The sequence below is a fragment of the Arachis hypogaea genome, chromosome 7 (genome assembly GCF_003086295.3).
Source record: "Arachis hypogaea cultivar Tifrunner chromosome 7, arahy.Tifrunner.gnm2.J5K5, whole genome shotgun sequence".
Taxonomy (NCBI): domain Eukaryota; kingdom Viridiplantae; phylum Streptophyta; class Magnoliopsida; order Fabales; family Fabaceae; genus Arachis; species Arachis hypogaea.
The window spans coordinates 3,049,914-3,074,404 of NC_092042.1; the positions used below are offsets into that span (position 1 = coordinate 3,049,914).

The following is a 24,491-nucleotide window of genomic DNA, read 5'->3' on the forward strand; positions in this document are numbered from 1 at the left end:
GCTTTATTTTTAATACGACTTAATAATAAATTGTTTACACCAAGAATTTTCAACTTTTGATTTTATCATAAAAAAGAAAAAAATTCCATGAGACCAAATCATGCTAAAATTTCATTATTATTTTTTCTCAAATTAAACATATCAGAATAAATTAATAATTTAATTAATTTCTTCTGCCTTTCAAATTTTAAACTGAATTTTTCTGAAGTTGTAAAAATCAAATAAGTACTTAGTAACATAGTTCGTCAGCTTCAACAGTTTTCTTGGTTAGTATATAGTATTTTAGAATAGTTGGAGCCTTAATCTAATAATTGAGATTAAATATTTTATTTCATTTTGTTAAAGAGAATTATATATCATTAGATATTTGTGTAAAACTATTTGGTGAAATTGTGTTGTGTACTCTCACAATAGTGCTTTTTTACTTCCATCCCAAAATGAGTTCCAACAATCTTCATGCAAATTTATCCGATCCTTGGACCACCAAAATGCAAGGGAATAGCTTGAATAAACTAAATTAAAGAACTAATTCTTTACTTCAATTCTATATGGTATGTAGTACAGTATTCTCTTTTTCATGCCAGCCTCTCGTTTTATTTATTTATTTATTTATTTATTTTTGTCATTTAAGTACCATATTTTCATCATCCACATTGAATTGCACATTGATATCATTAGTTCATTACCGCGCGCTCCTTTGTATATTTCAACATACGAGGTAAACAATACGATGGAAATACGTGTTTTTCTCTAATTTAATATCTAATAGCTACTAGTTAGCCTCCCACGTTCTATATTGACTTGTTTTTAAATAGTTCTCGGATATATTCTTTGATAATTTTTCAATATGATATTTAGACACAAAATTTCATTTAAATTAATAATTTGATGCCTTTAATAAGGATATATCAAATTCTATCACGTGGAGTGATTTTTCTATTCTTTTAAAATATATTAATAAGTGTATTGATTTTGTTTTCCAAATTGAGCTCCGTTAGTCGTGAGTCATAGGTTTATTTTATTTTATTTTTTTTGTTAACATACACTTCTAAAAAGCGTGCAAAATCTAAAATTAAATATAATTCATATGTGCATTTTTTTATTAATTTGTGTGTAAATTTTATGTAAGATAAATACATATTAAACTAATGAAAATGTTAAAAGGTCAATATTTTTTAGCCAACAAATTATAACTTAAATGACATAGTCTTCCCATATTTATTTAGAGGTTGTGGGTTTGAATTTTCCTATCTTTGATAAAAAAAAAAGATCAATATTTTTAGTATAAAAAAGTTGCGTTTGAATACAAGATGAAAATAAATTAAATAAAAAAAAATTGAGAAGATAAGATTTTTAAATTTGTTTTCATTCTTATCCAATATATATATGTCACAAGTGTACCAACACAATGTTTACTTCTGATGAACTGAGAAATTAAACTTGAATAACAAGTTCAAGATTTAGCTAGCCAATTTTATAATAAAATCTTCACGCATGCATGGTTTTTATGAATATTATTGCCTATTCATATAAAGATAATTTTATATAAAAATAATAATTAATAATTATTAGATAATTTAATATATTTAATTATTATCTTTACATAAAATATTACTTATATATTAAATAAAAAATATTATGAAGCCATCAAAATTTATTATTTTTTGTCATCACTTAATCATCGATTTAATTTCTATAGTCTAATTTTTTTAGTCTAGTAATCAAATAATATAATTTATCCCATACGTTGAACATTAACGATTAAATAATGGATAAAAATAATAAATTATGATAATCTCGTAACATTTTTCTTCAATCATTTCTAAACTTCTTTCTTTCTTTTTTTTCTTTTTTTTTTTTCTTGTGCACATGCATAGATATATGGAGAATGATATAGCTATAGAGGTTGAAGAAATGCTGAAGAAGGCACAACCTTTATTTACAACCAAGGAGTGTTAACACCGGTTAGTAACAGTATAACACACTTTACTGATCTGCTTAGATACTTCATTTTGCCACCATCTCATAAAAGACCTTTAAGAAACGTCCTTGGTCACACTGCATTTGAGTTAGTTGAAGCAGGACTGAAGTTCCAAGTAAATAAATCAAGTCATGGATGCATACTTGACTTGGAATTTGAGCATGGTGTCCTTAAAATTCAAAGAAATAATTGATGAAAGCCATGCATGAAGATTCAAAGTATTAAGATAGAGAATTAACACTAACTAGAGTACTTAGCAATTTTGGTGCTCTGATATCATATAATGAAATTACTCATTCCAAAATTTAAGTCGATAGAAAAAGATAAGAAAAAAACAATATTAATAATTATATTTCTAACCATTGTCATTAATATGGCCGTTACCACAAGTATAAATCGGCTTTACGAGCTATAACTCGGCCGAACCGTTATAAATCGTTTCGAACGTTACAAATCGGCCATTTATTCAAATGATATCACTTAATGATAACGGCGATAAAAAGTGTAACAGTTGATGCTCGGTTATAAAAGGTAAGACATCGTATCCTCAGGATATACAAAAAATACACAATACTAACTTAAGTATCAGAGTACCTTTTGCAAGTACACTCCTTTGTGCTCATATTTTTCGCAACGTGAAATATCTTTGGACGGAAAACTCAGATCCTTCAAGTTCATACGTCGGCGTTGGAGATATTTACTCGGCGGCAACTTCTAGAAACAAGGTCAAGTCCAGATAACTGCACCAGAACAGTCATCATTTAGGAATGTCTTTAGTAAACATTCAACTAATTATCTTTGTATATAACATTATTCAACTTATAGGCAGAGCATTGCATAGATCTTTGTATATAGCATTCAACTTATTGCAACTTTAATTTGGACATATTCAGCATTAGCATGCATTAGATTGAAAAGCTTCTCATGCAATAATACTGAATTTGGTTATATGTTGAGAATAAGAAACACTGGTAGAAATAGTGTCTAATTATGTTCTTCATCTATGTGTGTAACGCATTGGTATGGAGTAAAAGGGTGCTTTACAAGGATGTGGGGCAGCTTTTAGCTGTACTAATGGAGCAAGAAATCGGAGGAAGGGAGTTGTGGAGTAGCTTTTGGCTGTACCAATGGAGCAAGAAATCGGAGGGAGAGAGTTGTGTGCCAAAAAAAAAAATGAGGTACCAAATCGGAGGGTCCGAAATATGAGAGATGAAAATTTTAAATTTTACGGTGAACTAATCGGATCCTCCGATTAATTTTTTTTTAATTAGAAAACGGACCCTCTGAATTTGCATAAAAATTTATTTTTTTGAAAACGGACCGTCCGAGTTCTACTACCACAACTCCCTCGGTCCGAATTGTGTTCCACTGTCACCACATGCAGGTCAAGCACCTGTGTACTCCATAACGAAGTAAGACACCAAACTTACCTCCATATTAAAAATAAAAAGCGCACCCTGACTTGTTAGTTACCTAGTAGGATTGATATTTTTATTATATATATTCGAAGCAAGATTTTATATAAAAAAAATTCATTTTTCATCATCTTTATATATACTATAGCTAGCTGACTTATTTTATTCTAGTTAGTTATATCTAAATAGTGATAATATTTAGCTATTTATGAAATCAAAAATGATATTTTGTACATTAAAATCAGTCACTATATATATATATATATATATATATATATATATATATATATATATATATTGTTTAATTTATTTTTAATATATATTTTATATTAATTACTAATTTTAGTGTACATGTAACATAATTGTTATAAAATTGACAATTATTAATAGAGTTAATAGTCAATTTCGTCCCTGAAAGATATCTCGATCTCCATTTTCGTCCTCAAAAGTAAAAATTAATCAAAATCGTCCTCCAAAGATACCTTACCTGATCACGTTCGTCATCTCCCTAACTGAGTTGGCAAACGTCCGCTGACATAGGCTGTTAACTGCCAAGGTGGCAAACGCCAGGCTGTAGCATGTTGTTGAAGACAAGATAACTCTTGTTTAAGATGTCAAATTAGTCCTTAGAGTGGATAAACCCTAATCCCAATTTGAACGATAAATATATCTCCGTGAACACATGCATCGCACGACAGATAAGCCAACCCCTTTGCCACATCCAAGATTATGCTCTTCCTTTGAGGCCAAGTCAGCAATTTCTTCAACTTTTGCTGCTCACTCACCAGAAACAGATGGTCTTCAAGATTTTCATTCGGCATGTAATCATAAACCAAAAACCTCTGACTTCTCCTGTCATTAAATTTTTCATCATCATCACCACTACACAACAGCCTCGAAGAGGCACCAGATTCCGGTGCTTCAGGTTGCTAATAATCTCTACCTCATTACAAAACTCCACATCCCCTTGAAAATCAGATTCCAAGATCCTCTTAACCGCCACAACCGAACCATCGGACAAAACCCCCTTGAAAACAAGCCCAAATCCACCCCTGCCAATGAAATTCTTGGTTGAGAAATTATCAGTAGCCTTCTCAAGCTCATCAATCTTGAACCAAATAGACCCCGTATTCGGCCTCAACCTACGCCTAGACCCTTGTTCCTCAGGATCAAAATCAAATTCATCATCATTAAGCTTCTTCCTTCTAACCTTCCTATCATACCAAACATAAACTCCTAACAAACAAGACATAACTAACAAAGCAACACCAGCACCAGTTAACCCAAAAACCAAATCCTGGTGATTTTTTCCAACAAAACCATCACCCTGTGGGTAAAGTGACATACCAAAGATGCAACTCATGGCACCATTGCTTTCAGGTCCATACTGATTCACAAACGCAGCAGCATATAGAATAGTAAATTTGAAACAATTTTCAGAGTGAGAAGCATTACCATCAATGGAGACAAGTTTATGCTGCACCTGAAACCCCGCAGTAAGACACACATTACATAGCAAAAGATCAGTGAGGTCTTGTTTGCAACTAGTATCAAGAGGCGTGATTTGACCAACCTTCTTGTCCCAATCTTTTAGTTAGGGTTTTAATTCCTGCGCAGACGTTTCGGGACATGATGAACTGGTGAGGGTCAAAGCACAAGTCAACGAGGTTGTTTTGGAGAGACAAGGAATTGAGCTGAGACTGGAAATCATGGACGCATGAGGTTGAGGTTTCAAGGTTTGGGAGGTTGAAATTTGTAGTTGCTTTAAGGTACTGCATGAACCCTATTCCGATTAGAGATAAGAGCGAGGTGCAACAGTTGCTCAAGTTTGATGATAAATAGTGGAAATTCTCACATGCTGAAGGGTTTCATAGAACTCTCTTAACATAGTTGAAGTCGATGGGGCATGTTGAAGGAGAAGAAGGAGAAGGTGAAGGTGAAAGTGCTGCCATGGTGAAAGACAGAACGGGGGTAACGCATTGCAACGTTTGAATCCTTCCTCTGAAGACAAAATGGCGACGTTTCAATCCTAGGAGTGCTTTCTACCGAAACGACGTCGTTTTTGTTCTCTGCCACCTTGGCAGTTAACGGCTTACGTCAGCGGACGTTTGCCAACTCAGCTAGAGAGATGACGGAATGACGAACGTGATCAGGTAAGGTATATTTGGAGGACGATTTTGATTAATTTTGACTTTCGGAGACGAAAATGGAGATTGAAGTATCTTTCAGGGACGAAATTAACTATTAACTCATTATTAATAGTTATTTAAGAGAGGAGATTGTCCAAAACTAAAAAAAGAATAATTATTGAAATAACAAGCTAGCGATTTAGAGATTAATTTAATTATGAATTAGGATATAATATATAATATTTACCTATTAGAATCCAAGGTGAAAAACAATGCAATAGCAATCGGTAATGTTTTGTTTTCTAGCTAATTAAATCTTCTTAATATTATCATATATTATTGACAAAATGTAATGCAATAATAATATCCATTACAAAGCTTAAATAAAAGACCAGATCAATATGTATCTTAATTAAATAGGGTAATGCTAGGTAGACAAAAAAAACAGTCAGAACTTGCCTTATTTAGCATTAATTAATTATCGCAATAATTAATAAATGCTAAATAAAGTAAGTTATGGTTGTTTTTGGCTGATTTTCTTTGGTTACCAAACATTTCTGATTAAATAAATGAAAGAATACAAATTAAAATCTATAATAGAGTGTTGGCTATAATATATTAACTAACAAATCTTCAATTTAAGTAGTCTCTATTGTGAATGTATGTGGCTATAGTAGTAGCTTTAGTACTAGTTATTTAAGAAAGAAGCTGGAGAATGGAATATACAGTCTGAATAACAGTAAGAAAGAGCAATAGAATTCCAGCAATAGAAGTTGCTGTCTTCCATGGAGTGGTGAAATAATCGCGTCTCAGAGTTGCTATTTTAGTGCGGCAGGGATGTTTGTAGAAAGCATTCAAATCATCACAAATTTTGAGAGAATTGACATTATAATTTATCAGTATAGTATTCTTATCAACATCTCTGAATAACTTAGCCACTGAAGTGTAAATACAGCAGCTTTTGGTTGTAAACGAAGGTTGTGCCTCCTTCAGCATTGCTTCCAATTCTTTAGCTACATGATTCTCCATATATCTATATATATGCACGTGCATGAGCGCCACCAGAAAGAAAGAAAGGTTATAGAAATGATAATAATTAATGAAAGCCATGCACGCATGAACCTTTTCTCTACAAGTTAGCTAGCTAAATCTATATTCGGACGAGGCAAGCATTCTGTTTATAACTGACATTTTTTTTACCAACACAAGATATATATATATATTAGTGTAATTTATATTTATATTATACAGAATTTGAATATGAATTGATAAAATAAATAATATGTATTTGCATGCACTGTATATAAAAAGGACAGAGTAGATAGCCTGCTTTATAATCTATTCTTAATATATAAAAGTAGGTACATAGATTTACCCACATTACTTCTAAGTTATTTTTCTTCTTCTACTAATCCCATGTCAGCACCAACACTTACTTGACAAAATTTTAGAATCCACCACTCAAATCTTGTCAAATCAATTTTTATTTTCACATAAAAAACCACAAAAAAACAACTAAAAAACACAATAAAAACCAACAAATTAACTTTTTCCAAATTAATCCTTATTTCTAAAACAACAAAACACAAATTAACATTTTTGTTATTACCTTTTTCAAACCCTCACCCTCTTAGCACCTCTCCGTACCAAGATCCTATTTCCTCCATCCTCTTCCGGTCCCATCCTATTTCCTCCATCCTCTTCCGATCCCATGAGCCATTGTTTTTTCCTCAAAACAAATTGTACATCGCGATATCCATCTCCGGCGGAGCCGCATTGCATAAATTGCAGAAACCAGGGCAAACTCCATTCCTCCTCTTGTGGTTTTCTTGTCAGAACTCGATTCTGGGTCTCAGACCAACGTCACCATTCGACGCCGCCAACGTAGGAAATTTGTCTCAGGTATCTTCCTAAAGATTTTCAACTTTGTCGTTTACTCTTCTCATTGTTCAATATCATTTTCAATAACCCTATTTATTTGTTATAAATAATAACATTTTAATTGTGAACTCATTGCAAGTAGCACAAGTTTATGTATTCCTTTTTTGTAAACGGTTATGTCTAACACTCACAACCAAAATTATTGTGCATTTAAAATTATTTCTTCCTATATACTATTGATTGCAATATTTCATCATCAAATTATAAATTGTTATTTTACATGTGGAGTACTTCTTCTACAATTTATATTTACGTGTTCCTTTTTTTCAAATTGTTATTCCACATGTGCAGTATTACTTCCACAATTTACTTAGAATGGATTATCATTCTTTGACCATGTCTTATTCTCTTTGTTGTAGAAGAATTTGCAGTGGTAATGACAGACCGGAAGAGTTAATATATACCCAAAATTGCTAGATGAAAATCAACCGATCACTATTTAGTAAAATGTTTTAAAAAAATTAAAACAAAAAACTCTTATCTATTATTATTCAATTGAAACATCAAGTACTAATTAAATGCAATAAACATACATTAAAAGTGTCATAATAATAATAATTATAAAAAATTTCAGTTACAAATATTCAAATTCTACAACTTATACATATTAAGACTCTTACTATTCTTCATTTCTTAATCTCTTATACTAATTGTCAAAAATTCCTTAAATTTAATATAACATTTTTATACGTTTTTCATTCTCATTAATTTATTTATTTCATTATTTACAAACAAAAAAAATCGCAAAAAAAAGACAAAGTGTAGCCATTAATGCAAATCGAAAAATGAAAAAAAAAGAAAATGCAGTTTTATATAACTCTAATATAAATAACCTATGTCTTTTTTAAAAATAAATAAATTCAAAATTTATTTATAATATGTTCTCTAAAATATTTTTAATATAACATTTATTAAAATATACTATATAGTATAAATAATCTACTTCTCCGCATATTGCGCGCGTCTCACTCTAATTCCTACTAATTATTAGATATTAGATTTAGAAGAAAAAAAACAAGTGTTTCCGTCGGGTCGTTTACGTGGTAATTATTGGTATGTGAAAATATACAAGGAAGCGTTAATGATATTAGTGTTCACTTTAATGTGGATGATGAAAATATGATACTTTCAAATGATTGATGAAGATACTGATTAATTAGCTAAGGGAAGAGTGAAGGAAACTGATAAATATATAGAAATGACAAAAAAAAAAAAAAAACCGTAAGGCTGACATGAAAAAGAGAAAACTACCACATATAGAAGTAAAGAATTTGTTCTTTAGTTCAGTTTTTGTTTAGGTCCCAATTGTTTATTCAAGCTATTCCCTTGCATTTTGGTGGTCCATGGATCGGATAAAATTGCAGTGAAGATTGTTGGAACTCATTTTGGGATAGAAGTTGTTAAAGAGGTCAAAACTTTGCCACTAATCATTCCCGGATTTGTAGAGACCATAGTCATCATATTCAATTCACCAAAGGTATAGTCATATTAGAGTGAGAATATCATGTTTAAAATCTAAGTTTAGCAATATATTTATAGCTGATTTTAGTTTACACATACATAATATAATCTATTAAATTATAAGTTATATTAACTTTGAGATTGAGGGAATCAATTTTAACTTTAAAATTTAATTCGTGAGATAAAAATTTTCATTTATAAACTATTTAGAGACCTTATATTTAAAATATGTGAGACTTGTAAGTTGTAATATTTTAAGAAGAAAACATCATACTTTGTCCACTCATCTCCTTAGGAAGAGCTCAATTAAGAATATCAATATATATCACCTTCCCGAAAGTTATCCGCTGTGAGATTGATCTCATCTCTCCGAGTAACGCGCATGTTTATTTGTTTCTCCAATCACTTTGGTAGTGTTTTGTTTTGCTTTCTAGCTAAATCTAATTATTATTGACAAATTAAAATGGAATGCAACAATAATAATATATATAAATTACAAACTCAAACGAGTAGTAACATATATTACAATCTTAAATTAATGAAAGAATACAAAAGTAAGAACTTATTAAACTTGGAGAATAGAACATATAGTCTGAACAAAAGTAAGAACGAGTAATACAATTCCAGCAATAGAAGTTGCTGTCTTCCATGGAGTGGTAAAATAATCACGTCTGAGAGTAAGTTTGAGAGTTGCTATTTTAGTGTGAAAAGGATGCTTGTAATAAGCTTTCAAATCATCACAAATTTTGAGATAATTAGCATTGACATTTGACGCTATAAAATTTTTATCAACATCGTTAAATAGCTTAGCCAATGAAGTATCATTACCACTTATCGTATTCCGAATTATTCCAGCTTCAATGAGGACATCCGCATCCTTGTCTCTGTTGACAAGTCGAGTAAGGAAGTTAACGTAGTCAGCGATGTAGTGGTCATGAGGATAGTGACACTGCTCCAAAGCCACGATGTTCCTCAACCAAACTTCAGTGAAATCATGTACTACAATATGCGGGATTTTAAGAATACCATGTTCAAATTCAAAGTCTAGTATGCCAATGCCGTGTTTATTTACTGTGAACTTGACTCCTGCTTCAACTAACTCAGATGCACTGTGACCAATAACTAACGGTTCAGGGTTCCTTCTAGGTCTTCTATGAGATGGTGGCAAGTACAAGTATCTAACCAGATCAGTGAAGTGTGCTATAGTTCTACCATCCGAAGGTGGTGACACTCCTTGGTGGTTGTGAATTTTAAATATACCAAAAGCAAGCCTCATAAATGAAGGGAATTCAGCACCATTATTTAAGCGTGAAGTAAAAGCTAGTTTGTATATCTTCTCAAAGACAAAAAAAGGAATCTGATTCTCAAGTAATGTCAAATCTTGCATTACCAGATTACTCATCCACGATTTTGAATGGATGACATCATCATTTATTACCCACTCATCTATGAGGAAAAGATCAATTACGAAACAACAGTCTATGAATATCACCTTCACCAATTCATCTACTGTGAGCTCGATTTTCTCCGAGTAACATGCACGAATTTGTGGTTCCAATTGTTTCACGCAACTCACCAAATCGGTCAAACTTGCCTCCGATCTTTTAATGAAATGTTGACAAAAAACTGTTTGTGCCCTTCCATAGTTACCAGTCTGGAATTCCCGTGATGCAGAGGGCCAATTGAAACAAGCACCGGGGTGTATGCATCTTCGTTTGATTGGCGGAGTAGACTGGGAACCTTGTAGATGCAGCAACTTTCGGTTGTAAACAAAAGTTGTGCCTTCTCCAGCATTGCTTCAAGCTCTATAGCTACATCATTCTCCATATATCTATCCACATGCATGCATCACAACGTAACGTAACCATTAGAAATGATAACAGCCTAATATATTAGATTATTCAATGTTCAATTGATTAGTCAACATTTATATATAGAAGCCATGCATGAACCTTTTATCTACAAGTTACAAAATTTGATAGCTAAAAGTCCAGGCCAGCACTTTTTTAACAATTTTATCGGCACTTAACCATAAAAAAAGAGTAATTTTTTATTATTGGATATAATCTCACACTATTAAAAATACTATTAATGATCAATTAATAGTTATAAAATATAAAATTTGTTGCCCCCTAACACTCTTGGATAAAAAAAACGAGAAGAAAAAAAAAAGGTATATTCTGTGTTCTCAGACAAAGTAAACACTTAACATTAATTGGCCTATCTTGTCTACAACAATAACGAAATACGGTTATTTATATGAAGCCTATTAGTATATATTACTATATAGGTATATAAATATATAATATATATAGATTGTATCATATTATATGTTGATAAATTATCGCTCCATGACATACACAAGACTAAGACTAAAAATAGTAACATGCATATACACGTGAGAGGTTAATTATTAGATAATAGAGTGAGAGGAAAACAAGTGTTCCCATCGTATTGTTTACCTGGTATGTTGAAATATACAAGGGAACGATAATGATATTAATGTGCAATGCAATGTGGATGATGAAAATATGTTACTTCAAAATGATTGGTGAAGATATTAAATTAGATAAGGAAGGAATGAAGGAAACTGGTAAATATATAGAAATGACGAAAAAAATAAGGTGGATACTACAATGAAGATGGCATAATTGTCTTCATATGAGTATATTTCTTTTTGACCTTTGGATGATGGATTGTATGGTTAGATTTTGATATTTATAAATGTGTTGTTTTTGTTTAAAGTGTGGCTAAATAAATAAACCACACTTTTAACTAAAGCATCTTCATGAGAAGATATTTTTGCCATCTTCATTGTAGTATCCACCAAAAAATAAAACGTGAGGCTGGCATGAAAAAAGAGAATATTACCATATAGAAGCTAGATAAAGAATTAGTTCTTTAATTTAATTTTTGTCTAGGTACCAATTGTTTATTCAAGCAATTCCATTACATTTTAGTGGTCCAAGGATAAATTTGCAGTGAAGATTGTTCGAATTCATTTTGTGATGGAAGTAAAAATGCGCAATTGTGAGAGTACATAACACAATTTCACCAAATAGTTTTACACAAATATTTAATGATATATAATTCTCTTTATTAACAGTTTAACACTATTAAAAAGAGAGAGAATAAATAAAAAAGGAGAGTGTACGTATATGTAAGGGTTAAATAATTAATAACCATAATTTCATATACCTATTTAAATGTATTTAAAATTAAGGTATTTTTAATTATCTTTTTAATTCATATAACTATTTTGTGACGAAGAGAGTATTACATAAAAAAAATGATTTTAAATCCAATATTAAAAAGTTGTCTAAAATATTAAATTTAATTACACTACCACAGATATAGTAGTTCACCAAAGGTTCTTGAAATAACGTTGCTGCATGCTCTAACTGCATTTTATTTAGAAAAATGAAATAAAATATTTAATCTCAACCGTCAGATTGATTTGTATGGTTTGGATTCATGGACTATTTTACTCCTCAAACATGAGTAGAAGTTGTAGAACATGCATGAAAGTAGCATTTGCCACACTTTCCCTTTTAAGTTTTAAGTTAACCAATTCAAAAGAAAGAAATAGGTTGACTTTGACCCAACAAACCAAAAAGGAGGACAATTTCGAAATTACTCAATAGTCAAGGGGCAAATACGGAAACGCAAAGTAAAATTCCCATTCTGTATTAGTATTGACTTGTGCAATCCACGCGCCACTTAGCTCACAGTTCTTCAGATTTTTACACACTCTTCCGGTCTTCCTTGCGATCTGAGCTAACATTTCTTTTCTTTTCTCTCTCTCTCGTTTCTCCGATTCGAAACATCTGAATTCTCCGGGAAAATTTCATTTTCCGAGAAAAAATAATACAAAATGCACGATTTCTGCTTCACGATTCCGTACGGTTTGATTCTGGTAGGCGGTGGACTCTTCGCTTTCATCAGGAGAGGAAGCCTGGCTTCTCTCGGCGGAGGCGTTGGCTCCGGCTTGGTTCTCATCTTCGCCGGTTATCTCAGTCTCAATGCCTTCAACAAGCGCAAGAACTCTTACCTCGCTTTGTTTATCGAAACAAGTAATAACTCTTTCTCATCCTTCAGCTGCTTCTGTTTTACTCAGATTTTGTATTATTTTCATTGTTGACTTTCAAATTAGTCGTATGTTTAGAAATCGTGATTTAGCTGGTCCGTTTGTGTGATTCAGTTTAGGATTTGGAAGATTTGAATCTGCTTAAGAGTAATAATAATGATCAATTTAATCAAATTAAAAGTAGTAAATTGATTCTGTTTTTGGTTTTTAGGATTTTAAGTAGCTTATAGCTTCTAATTTAACTAATCAGAAGCTTACTAGTTTAGTAGGATTTTCTAAGAGGGAGAGAATGAAATAGGTGATACATAATAAAGAGATGAGAGATCTGTATGAATGCATTTATCCTCGTTAGTAAAGTGAACGAAGATATTGTTCTGAAAGTAAAATTGTATATTGAAAATTGTTTTAGGTTTAGAATGCTTACAAATTGAAAGAACATGTTTTTTTTTTCTGTTAAATTTGTTTGTTACTATTCACTGGAAGAGAAGAGAAGGATTCTTTAGAAATAAATTTTTCATATAAAGAGAGCTGAGTGAGTGCTCTAGGATTGCTGCTATGTCTGTTAAGATCCAAATGAAAAAGCTTAAGGAGGAGGACCTTTTGGACATAAAGTTCTGATACCATGTCATGAAACCACCCATCCCAAAAGCTTAAGCTGATAGGAAGAGGCAACATGAATGCTTATATCTCTTAACAGCAATGCAGACATTTGAATGTAAAAGCATTCTCCATACGAGCAACAATCAGCAACGGTTGTCATTAGCCCTACCAAATAATAATAAGTGCATGCAGAAACTTTGGCAGAATAGAACTAAAATGAAATGCATTGTTCATATCTATGCATCCAAAAATTAATCATGAATATTCATCTTACATGCCATTCACGCTGCATTAACTATGGTAAATATTTGTGAAATAATCTCTTCTTTTTTTTCTCAGTTACCGCAGTCGCACTAACATGGGTCATGGGACAGAGATACATGGAAACATCCAAGATTATGCCTGCTGGTCTTGTAGCAGGACTTAGGTAATTAAGATAATGGATTAATTCTCACCCTCATACGCCAAACATATTTATTCTCACTGGAGTTGTCAACTTGTGATTATATGATGAAATTAATGCAAACCCGCAAAGCTAGTTATTTTCTCTGAACCTTTTATTTTTCTACAAAATGAAGGCTGCCCCATCCCATTTTTTCAAGATAATTTGTTTTAGCATCTCATTGGTGATTATAGTAACACTATATATTACCCTTATATTTTGTCCAATTGCTCCACCTGTCACCAAGCACTATTTTGCATTAAACATTGTTAATGGTGCCTCACTGAACATTTATGCTGGCGGTGGATTATTTTACTTTTATAATTTGATCTTTAAATTTTAGTTGATATTATTGACTTGGGGCAATTTAGGTTAGGCTGTTTATTATTTATAAACTACTGCCTATGGATGTTCATTGATTGCATTCCAAGCTGCAACATTGAATTGCTTGTGTATGGAATTAAGACATTCTGCCTTTCTTTTCTTGTTGCAGTGCTCTTATGACCCTCTTTTATTTCTTCAAACTAGCAACTGGTGGCAACCATCTCTCTGCCAAGGCAGAGTGAACAATAAAATGATATATCCAAATGTTTTCTTCCTAGAATCAAGATATGTTTGGACGACCTGCATACATTCTCAGATGACTGAACTATATCATTGTACTTGTATACTTGGTGATTTCATTGTATGGAACTGAAAGTAGTTGTTTCCGTTGTCTAATACATGAGAGTATGAGACCATATCACCATACCACACTTGGCAAGCACCTTGTTTATTGCATGATTGACTAAATTGATGGAAATTGCAAATGAAATGTATTAACATTTGTATTTGGCTACTGTCTAAATATTCATTTGTCCATACTCTGGGAATAAAATTCTTCCTGGTTTGGCTTGAATCTACCTGTCATCTGAGATGTATTACGTAGTTAAATTCGATTAAATCATGAACTGACTTATTCTGTTAAGTCATACTCGGGGTGCTGATCTTACCAACAAACTAGTGATTTTCAGGGACTATAAGTCTATTACTTATTAACTAAATCATGCCGATGATACTTCTAAAAAACTTACGCTCATGAAAAAAAGGTTTCCAGGCCTACTCCAAGTACAAGTCCTAAAAATAAAAATAAAAAAGATAAAAATGGGAAGAAATAAAAAACCAATGTGCCTAAAAACTTAAGCGAAATTGGCAAGTAATATCCACTTTCTGATTTTTTAAAGTAATATTTACCCTCCAATATATATATATATATATATATATATATATATATATATATATATATATAGGATTACAAGAATGTAAGGTCAATCTTGTGTTTGCAAAGTAGTTTGTCCATACGCTCTACGGAATCTAACGCTTGAAGCCACAGTTTGATACCACTAGACATACAGCCTTAGGATGAATTTGGTTTTGGTAAAAATATGGTGGAATTTTTAATAGTTGAGTTTTCTGAGCTAAAATATAGTAGATTTTAGTATTTTATTATTATAAAGTAATATCTTTGTCTCAACTCTCAAATAAATATTTGAGACAAAAGTGATATTTTAACTTATATTTTATAATAGAAGCTATTTGTAAATCTTTTTTCCTTAATTTCACACACAATCAATGAACCAAACAAATCCTTACTATTAAATCTTATACTACATGAATAATAATACTTTTAGTATCTAATTCTTTTCTCACACCACCTACATTGTCAAATGGACAAGAATTACTTTCTACCCTGTCAACAATTTGATCTTTTAGGTACTTAAATCTTTGTAAACTGTTATAAATCTCAAATATAAAGAGAACAAAGCAAACAAGCAACAACAAAATAGTGTAGGCACAAGAAACCTTTGCCTTTGAAGAACTTGCCTATTTACATACACATATCCTCTTCACAGTTCTTATCTATGTTCTAACACCCATACTCTATAATAAATGAAGATTTTGACATCCTGAGCATTCTTGAGCATTGATTTGAAAGTTGAAAATTGGAGAAAAGAGACGAAAGAAAAAAAATACCAGCAATGATGTGATGATTACCTGTATGATAAAATAGCTAGAAACCATATATTTAGAAGCTAAACTGCCAAACATATCAATAATAAAATAATATTAGATCATACCATGTGTCAAAACATTATTGGATTAGAATTAATTAACTACTAGAGTTTCAATCATTTAAAATATAAAAGATTCAATGGAAGGTGTACACAGCCGGCTGCAGCTACTCAGAGTAGTTTGTTTTTTTATAAAAAGCATCACTGAAACAGAAAACACAGCTAGGAATCTTTAGAATCCAAGAAACCATGAGTGTTCTCCTTGCTACTCTCCTCTTACTAATCCCAGTTCTTCTTCTTTTGATCAGAAGAAGAAAGCCATCCAAAAGGGTCCCACCTGGTTCACTTGGAATACCAATCATTGGTCAAAGCCTTGGCCTTCTTAGAGCTATGCGTTCAAACAATGCAGAGAAATGGATTGAACAGAGGATCCGAAAGTATGGTCCTGTTTCTAAGCTAAACTTGTTTGGAACACCAACTGTTTTGATTTATGGACAGGCTGCAAACAAGTTCATATTCGCTAACAATGGAGGCACAATTGATAACCAGCAAACACAGTCCGTTAAGATGATCTTGGGAGATCGAAACATACTTGAACTTAATGGCGAAGATCATAAGCGAGTCAGAAGCGCGCTCATGTCGTTCCTCAAGCCAGAATCCTTGAAGCTGTATGTGGGGAAGATTGATGGAGAAGTTAGGAGGCACCTTGAGATGCATTGGAAGGGAAAACAGAATGTTAAGGTATGTGATGTGACTATGAAAAGCTAAACAGAATAGTGTCTAAGAAAGAACAAGTTGTATAATCATGCAACCTAAGTATTCTAATCATGTCATGTAGAGAGGGAAAAGAAGAGACATTCAAATCCTAACAAAAAGCAAGTTTACAGTGTTCCTTCTTTTCTAGCAGATTGTAGGAGGCAAATCAATGTTGGAAGAAAATATTCTCTAACCTTCTGTTTTTTGTTTATTTTGGTAGGTGTTACCTCTGATGAAGACACTCACATTCAACATAATTTGCTCTCTTTTGTTTGGTCTTGAGCCTGGAAAGCAGAGAGATCAGTTCCTAGTTTCTTTCCATACAATGATCAAAGGAATGTGGTCAATTCCTATTAACTTGCCGTTCACACGCTACAATCGCAGCCTCAGAGCAAGTGCAAGGATCCAGAAGATGTTGAAGCAGATTGTGGACAGAAAAAGGGTTGAACTTGAGCGAAATGAAGCCTCTACTCACCAAGACTTGATCACTTGCTTAATTGGCATACAAAGTGCTGGTGATGAACAGGTTATCACTGAGAAGGAGATCATTCATAATAGCATGCTTGTCATGGTTGCTGGATATGACACTTCATCTGTTCTAATCACTTTCCTTATCAGACTCTTAGCTAATGAACCTGCAATTTTTGCAGCAGTTCTTCAAGGTATGAATATGATTAATAGATAATTCTGTGTGTAACATAAAAGGGGGGCATATTTCTGCTGAAATAGTCTTTGAAAGATTGCTTCACTGACAAAATAATCAATGGAGGATTGAATATTCATCCGATAATATCCAAAAGGTTAGCTTCCTTTGACATATTCACTCAATCCTAGATTTCAGTTGACAGAATTGCTTACATTGTTGTGAATAACCAGATGGCATGTAAGCATTTCCACCAACCAAAAGTAGTCTGACGTACGATTGAGTGATTTTCTCAAATAGAGCTAATCTTTTGGGTATATCAGATGGATATTCATTTTTTAACAGGTTGTTTCGCTGGCAAAGTTCTCTTTCGGAGGATATTTTGGTACTTCACTCAAACTAGTATAAGACATGTATGTATTTGGGTATGTGCTTGCAGAACAAGAAGAGATAGCAAAAAGCAAGCAATCAGGAGAGCCTCTAACTTGGGAAGACCTTGCAAAGATGAAGTACACATGGAGAGTAGCATTGGAAACTCTTAGGATGTTTCCTCCCATCTTTGGTGGCTTCAGAAAGGCAGTGACAGATATTGAATATGATGGATACATTATTCCCAAAGGGTGGCAGGTAAGATAAACAATCACCACTCAGACATAAACTTTCTAACACAAATGTGCAATTTCAAAGTTCCCTTAATAAAGATTTAGATTTACCATTGGGAGAAACTGCATCCAACTAATCTTAAGGGTGACAGTTATCAATGAACTTCGTTATATTATTAGTTATTCAATCATGTCAGTGACTAAAAATCTTTCTATAACTTTTCATGTTTATAGATCTTCTGGGTTACAGCAATGACTCAAATGGACAATAGCATATTCCCAGAACCAACAAAGTTTGATCCAAGTAGATTTGAAGAGCAATTGTCTATTCCTCCATACTGCTTCATTGCGTTTGGTGGGGGATCAAGAATATGTCCAGGATATGAGTTGGCCAGGATTGAAACTCTTGTTTCAATCCATTATCTTGTGACAAGCTTCAGTTGGAAATTATGTGCAGACGATAACTTCAGTAGAGATCCAATGCCAGTTCCAACTCAAGGGCTTCCAATTGAGATTTGGCCAAGGAAAAATCTTCCTTAAAAACTAAACCTTCATGTCAAGAACTGTAGTACCATAAATAAGCCATTGTTGGCAGGTTACCACATAAATTAAACTCAAGCTGGCTTTTTCATATGATTTTGTACTTTTTTCAAATAAATGCTGAGGTGAAGAGTAAGAGGATGTAGGGTCGGTTTACAATTAATGATCCTTTCTGATATTCCCTATTAACTTGGCAAACAACCATATATAACAATAATAATACTTAATTGGTTAGAATTGATCAACGAGTAGTTCATAATAAACCAATTTTTCACTCAATCATTTGAATGATTAATTATGCATTTTTAGAAGAATTTTTTTTCCACTTTTCTGATGTGGTTAGAAGTTAAAACTACATTTTTAAGAGAATAAAATGAAATTTAACCATATTTTGCGTTTTTTAAATGGGAAGAAATGGATAAACGGGAAAAGAACCAATGTCAACTAGACATCTAAGTTATGTGCCATTTTTCACAGCTCACAATCCAACCATTTCCAACTAGACAACTAAAAATGTAGCTAAATCAATCATGGAATGGGGAAAATGTTGCAAGACTTGGGATAGGTTTTGTATCTGATATAGACATTTAAATAAATTTTGCATGATACAAAGGCAATCTTGTATATATTTACATGTTCAAATTTAGCTACAAACTATAAAGATAATCATAATCCATGATACATGAACTTTCTGATACAAGAACATCTACAATGTTGAACTGTTGATAACTTCTTATTTCAACATATGTTTACAACCAATATCAATAATTCATCTGGTATGTCCTAAATGATCCAAATCTAAGAGGCGAAAAAATCTGGTGAAAGAATCATCCCATGGAGTGGAGATGATGAGTGATGACTCCTAGCAGTTTTCAGGTCTGTAGTACTTTGTGGGAAGAGATGGGCACCTTTCATTCATATGAGGATACGGTTCCATGCTGTTGTATCCCGGAAGTTCCATTCGGTACTTTCCTTTGATCTGACAATATGGAAGCTTCACAGTGTCTCCATCATTGCACCAATTCGGCAATCGACTAGAGTTGTTCTCGAAGAAATTCAGAATGTATGCATCTTTTATCTGCATTAATTGCAAAAAAAAAAGGTAAGTCCATGTGTACTTGGTAAAGATACTAGTACAAAGAAGTTTTTCTAACTTCACAGACAAACTCACTGTAAACTCTGTCACTTGAACAGAACTAGCAATTGGGTTGAACAATCCAGCCGCTTTGTACATCTCAAGTATAAAAGCAATGCAAGAAGTTGACTTCCCATCACTGTAGACCCAGTCATCCTGCTCCGGAATTGTCAGCAATTGTTCAAAAGATGATCCACGCTTTTCAACTTCGACCAAAACTTGTGAAAGATCAAGTCCCTGTAGATACACCAAAATATTACATAGTTCAGTTTTTCATATTAGGTGCCTAACAATATCTTGAATATACTGATACATACGAATCCAAAATGACCATGGTGTACTAATATATACAATAGATCACATCACAAGCATCTTCTGCTAAAACAGGCAATACCTTAGTGCCTAGTCGTTTGTTCAAAGCTTCATTCCACATATTTGCAGCATATGCAGGTTGTAGTTGACTCCAAATTGTCATAACACAAGCAACCTGCAGAGGAACAAAGTACAAAAGACTCATTCATGAGAATCGTACGATTTGTAGCATGTAGCTAAAACAAATATGAGACACAGTTTACATTTTGTAAATTTATCCTTCACTTTTTGTTTGTTTTTGGAATTAAGCAAAGACCTTTTTAGGTAGCAGACAAGCAATTACAATAAGACACATATGAGCTGATGATACAGTACTTGAAGAAAAAAAATTATATTATCTGTATAATTTGTGTCAAAGCTCATGCCAAATTTCTGCAAAAATCAATGTTATATATGATGATTCTCTGTCTGTCGGAAAAGATAAGGCTTCAAATTTAGGGGGAAACAACTCAAGGTTGCATGCAATCTAACACAATTTAATAAGAATTGATGATTTCATTAATACCACATTAGCATCTATAGGAGGCGGATAGTTTCCGGTTAAAGTGTCTATCCAACTGAAGATCATGTTGTGGTAACCATATGGTTTTCCTTCCATGCTTCTTGCATACTCCCAGGCAGCAGTCTCATTAAATTTGGCACGAACATCAGGATGCAAAGGAAGAAGTGCAATATGGGGATTGGAGTCATCTTCATTCAGCTCAAATTCCCACCACTCATCCCATGGAATCAAAGCAATTATATCTTCTCCCTGCAATTGAGAATGTAGGCTTAACTACTCTGTTGAAGACATGGTTAATGGAAAATGTTCTTTGAAGATAAAAAAAATACTCAAAGCTAAATATACAGGTTTCAAGAAATATTTCAAATTGCGAAGGATTAGTATAAAAGGAAAGTCATGGAATTATCAAGAAATAACAACAATATATAACAAATGATATGTAAACTGATAATGCAACTTAAATATTTTACCTCTTCATTTTCATGTCCTGATTCCCCAATCCAAAGCTTTCCATCGGAATCCCTTAAGCAAACGGCAGTGTGTCCAGCATACGCTCCACTAACCCACTTCTCTAGAGACTCAAAAGCACCCCAACGACCTCGGATCTTTGAAACAGCAAGGAAATCACCAGAATGGATATCGTCAGCGGTGACATTTGTAACCCACGGCTCAGGACGTGCTTCGAAAGAAGCTCCCATATGCTTCTTCAAAAAGTTGATATTGGAGTTCTCACCCCATCCAGTATTTGTAAATAAAGGAAAGACCTCCCATAGTGCTTCAAGTGTTCCCAACATCCCAGCCTTCATAAGAAAAATTGATACCCCATGATTTTTCACCTAATTGACCAAGAGAGTTAGTATCTCTAAAACCAAATCACGTGTTTCAACACCGCACTCAATGATAGTGTAAAGAAGTGATGGCCACTTACATACTCATACTCAGCTTTGCCTTCCCACTCGCTGAACTCGAGTGTATGCTCCCGTGAAAGGAAATAATAATCCCATGTTACTCGATACGGGGTAGCAAATATATAAAGATCTAAGCATGTCCAACTATGAGCTTCGCTAACCTAGATAAGCATATAGATACAGCAATAAGTCAGCTTCCTTCTAAGACCAAAGACAAGTTTGCATCGGTAAAATTGGAAGGTGATAGAAATATAAACATAGAACTGCATACAGTAATAATGACTTATCAAAATAATGATTTGCGGAAAATCCAGTCACCTCATTCTCTTTTGATGCAATCTAATCTAGATGACCACCAAAGGAAATTTTCTAAACCTTCCAAATGTCAATCTCACCAATCAAATTCTACCAAAAACTACTCAAACACAAACTTGTATCTGAAGCAAAACTCCATAATAGGTCTGTTACCCTCTCCTCATTTAGGCACCCTAATATGTCGAAAATTGAAAATACTCTCAGGCACACCAAAATCCCACAGGATTATCTATATACTTTTCCAACTAAATTTGGGGGGGATACAAGATAGCTAAAAAATCATGATCAGTTTCTACTTAATGCTTATCTTATATGCCAGTCAATACTAAGATTTCATAACGTCAGCAAAAACAAGGTTGCTTAATTCATCGATCTAATTCAACTAGTAAACTACAATTTTTACAATAAGAGCTATCTTAAAATCTCAAATTCAAGATTTTCATTCTCTCTGTCTCTCTCTAAGAAATACCATCTGCCTAGATTGCCAAAACTTGAAATTCACATGAAGGAGTGAAACTAAAACAAAAGCTAATAATACATAGAAAAAATAAAAGTAAAAAAGAGACCTTTAGGTGAAGGGTGCCACCGCCATACTGGGTTTGACTATTGTTATGGAACACCATCCAAGCCTTGTTCTCATAAAAGCAAGCACCTTTCCACTCGACTGAGTTATCCGGTGAGGAGGAGTTAGAGGCGGCGCCGACGAAGACCGGAAGAAGGTCGACCGCACTGTGGAGAGAGTTGAGGATCGGCCAAGAGAGTTGCTTTGGGAGCAGAGGGAGAAGGTCCCGAGGGTGAAATGGGTATTTCAAGGTCGAAACTTGGTGAGCCGTTATGATGATGAGAAGGAAGAAGGTGCTGAGCAATAACGTTTTGTTCGAGGAAGCCATGGACATGGGAAGAAGGAAGAGTGTGAATGTGGAACTGCTCTCTCTTCGTTTTGCTTATTTTGTAAACGGACCCAACCATCCAATTATTTGCTTAGCTCTTATGTTCATTATTCAATCACCCTTAAGATATTTTTTCACTTCATTATTATTATTGGGCAAAATTTTTTCTCATCTTTGAAGTTTGAAGGGATTGATTTTGGAATAATTTTTTTTTAAATATCAATTAGATTTTTTAATATAGCAAATAGGGAATATTAATATGTTTTCTGTTAATAAATAGTGCGACACAAAATAGAATTATTCATGTATTTACAATTGTGCATGTCTCATTAGTCATTATTATCACATGAATATGAATACAGTGTAGTTTTAGACCGTAAAATATTTATTATTTTTTAAATTTTTATATATTTTTTATCAACTATTCTTTATTTATCATAAATCCTATCAAAACAAATAAAATTTTGTTCCAAAAATTATTATCTACGTGACTATCTTTCATAGATAGACACACTAGAGTAATTAATAGTACATATAAACATCATCGTTAAGTTTTAGTTGATAAATGGACCGAAGTATATCATGTGTCCACCATTTGCTAATTTTTTTTCTTTAAGAACTAATTTGTCCAAAGTCAAAATCTTGAAAGATCTAATTGTCACTTTACTCTTTTTCTTCTTATGAGATCGAAAAGAAAATATGATGAATATATTGGTCGTTTTGGAGTTTTAGTGTTATACAAAAATATGGTGATTATGCTGCGTATATATTAAAATTAACCATTAAAATTAGTCACTAATATAAAATACATTTTAGAATATAAATATACATTAAAAATAAATTAAATTATACATATATTTATATAAATATATTTATAGTTAAATTTAGTGACTAATTTTACTATACCAATAATATTTTTAAAATACAGTATAAGACAAATTCTTTTCTTTTTTTTGATTAATGACATTAGAATCAAATGCTGTAATTTTGTTTTTTAATAATACAATATTATTTTTGATAAATTTGGAAAATTTTAAATTAAATTAATGATGATTAAACATTATTAATATGATTAATTACAAAATTATTAATTTGATTTTGGTTCATATGTGTTAATTAAATAATTTTACTGTGCAAATTTTGCTATTGGGCCGAAAAATAGCAAGCCCAAGATGTTGAAAGAGAATCAACCTTGGTTATAAAAAATGTTAAATGTTGTGGCTGAATTGTTATTACTCTTGTTGGGCCAAATTTAGTTATTAGCCCAAATCAACCTTAAAGAAAAGATCCACTAGCTTGGTCCGAAATCAAAGAAAAGGAAATGGGGCACAATATTTTTCTTTACTCATTTAACATGATCCATTTTCTTTAAACTGCTGCATGCTTCCAATAGATTCCACATTCTTTACTTGGTGGAATTCAAATTTTTATTAAGAGGAGTTAATGCAGACATTGGAACCATAAAAGAGAAAGAGAAATTGATTTGATGGCAACTTAATGATGATCCACGCCACTCAAAGCAAGAGGAAAGAAAAATGAAGAAACAAGCCATCAGAGAAAGAAGTGATGAAGCTAGGCACAAGCAAAGAACCATTGTGATGATGGCATCAAGAAAAAGAAAATCTGAAGTATGGTGTGGCTGAGATCTTTATCACTAAAGGCAAGATGTGGCGAAGTAAGCTCAAGTCTTCCATACCCGAAAATGGAAGAAGATCCATTCG

At 32.7% G+C, this 24,491-nt stretch overlaps 4 protein-coding genes and 1 pseudogene across 4 annotated transcripts; 2 read left to right on the plus strand and 3 right to left on the minus strand.

The window, feature by feature from the left end:
* Positions 1 to 4,022: 4,022 nt before the first annotated feature.
* On the minus strand, positions 4,023 to 7,307 carry LOC112703940 (probable receptor-like protein kinase At1g11050; annotated as a pseudogene).
* Positions 7,308 to 9,492: 2,185 nt separating this feature from the next.
* LOC112703944 (UPF0481 protein At3g47200-like) lies at positions 9,493 to 10,203 on the minus strand. The gene has a single exon (XM_029288225.2). It carries the CDS (start codon positions 10,201 to 10,203, stop codon positions 9,493 to 9,495), a length of 711 nt encoding a protein of 236 aa, XP_029144058.2.
* Positions 10,204 to 12,456: 2,253 nt separating this feature from the next.
* Positions 12,457 to 14,954, plus strand: LOC112701985 (protein FATTY ACID EXPORT 6). The gene is made up of 3 exons (XM_025752815.3): positions 12,457 to 13,000; positions 13,954 to 14,041; positions 14,550 to 14,954. The coding sequence occupies exons 1-3, from the start codon at positions 12,802 to 12,804 to the stop codon at positions 14,620 to 14,622; spliced, it is 360 nt and encodes a 119-aa protein (XP_025608600.1). The 5' UTR covers positions 12,457 to 12,801; the 3' UTR covers positions 14,623 to 14,954.
* Positions 14,955 to 16,104: 1,150 nt separating this feature from the next.
* Positions 16,105 to 18,811, plus strand: LOC112701987 (cytochrome P450 716B1). Its single transcript, XM_025752818.3, has 4 exons — positions 16,105 to 16,848; positions 17,084 to 17,525; positions 17,946 to 18,133; positions 18,343 to 18,811. Exons 1-4 carry the CDS (start codon positions 16,357 to 16,359, stop codon positions 18,646 to 18,648), a joined length of 1,428 nt encoding a protein of 475 aa, XP_025608603.1. The 5' UTR covers positions 16,105 to 16,356; the 3' UTR covers positions 18,649 to 18,811.
* Positions 18,812 to 19,210: 399 nt separating this feature from the next.
* LOC112701986 (uncharacterized) lies at positions 19,211 to 22,954 on the minus strand. The gene is made up of 7 exons (XM_025752816.3): positions 22,447 to 22,954; positions 21,586 to 21,726; positions 21,128 to 21,493; positions 20,661 to 20,906; positions 20,178 to 20,270; positions 19,820 to 20,020; positions 19,211 to 19,726 (listed from the first exon to the last, which is right to left on the minus strand). Exons 1-7 carry the CDS (start codon positions 22,774 to 22,776, stop codon positions 19,511 to 19,513), a joined length of 1,593 nt encoding a protein of 530 aa, XP_025608601.1. The 5' UTR covers positions 22,777 to 22,954; the 3' UTR covers positions 19,211 to 19,510.
* Between the last annotated feature and the right edge of the window lie 1,537 nt (positions 22,955 to 24,491).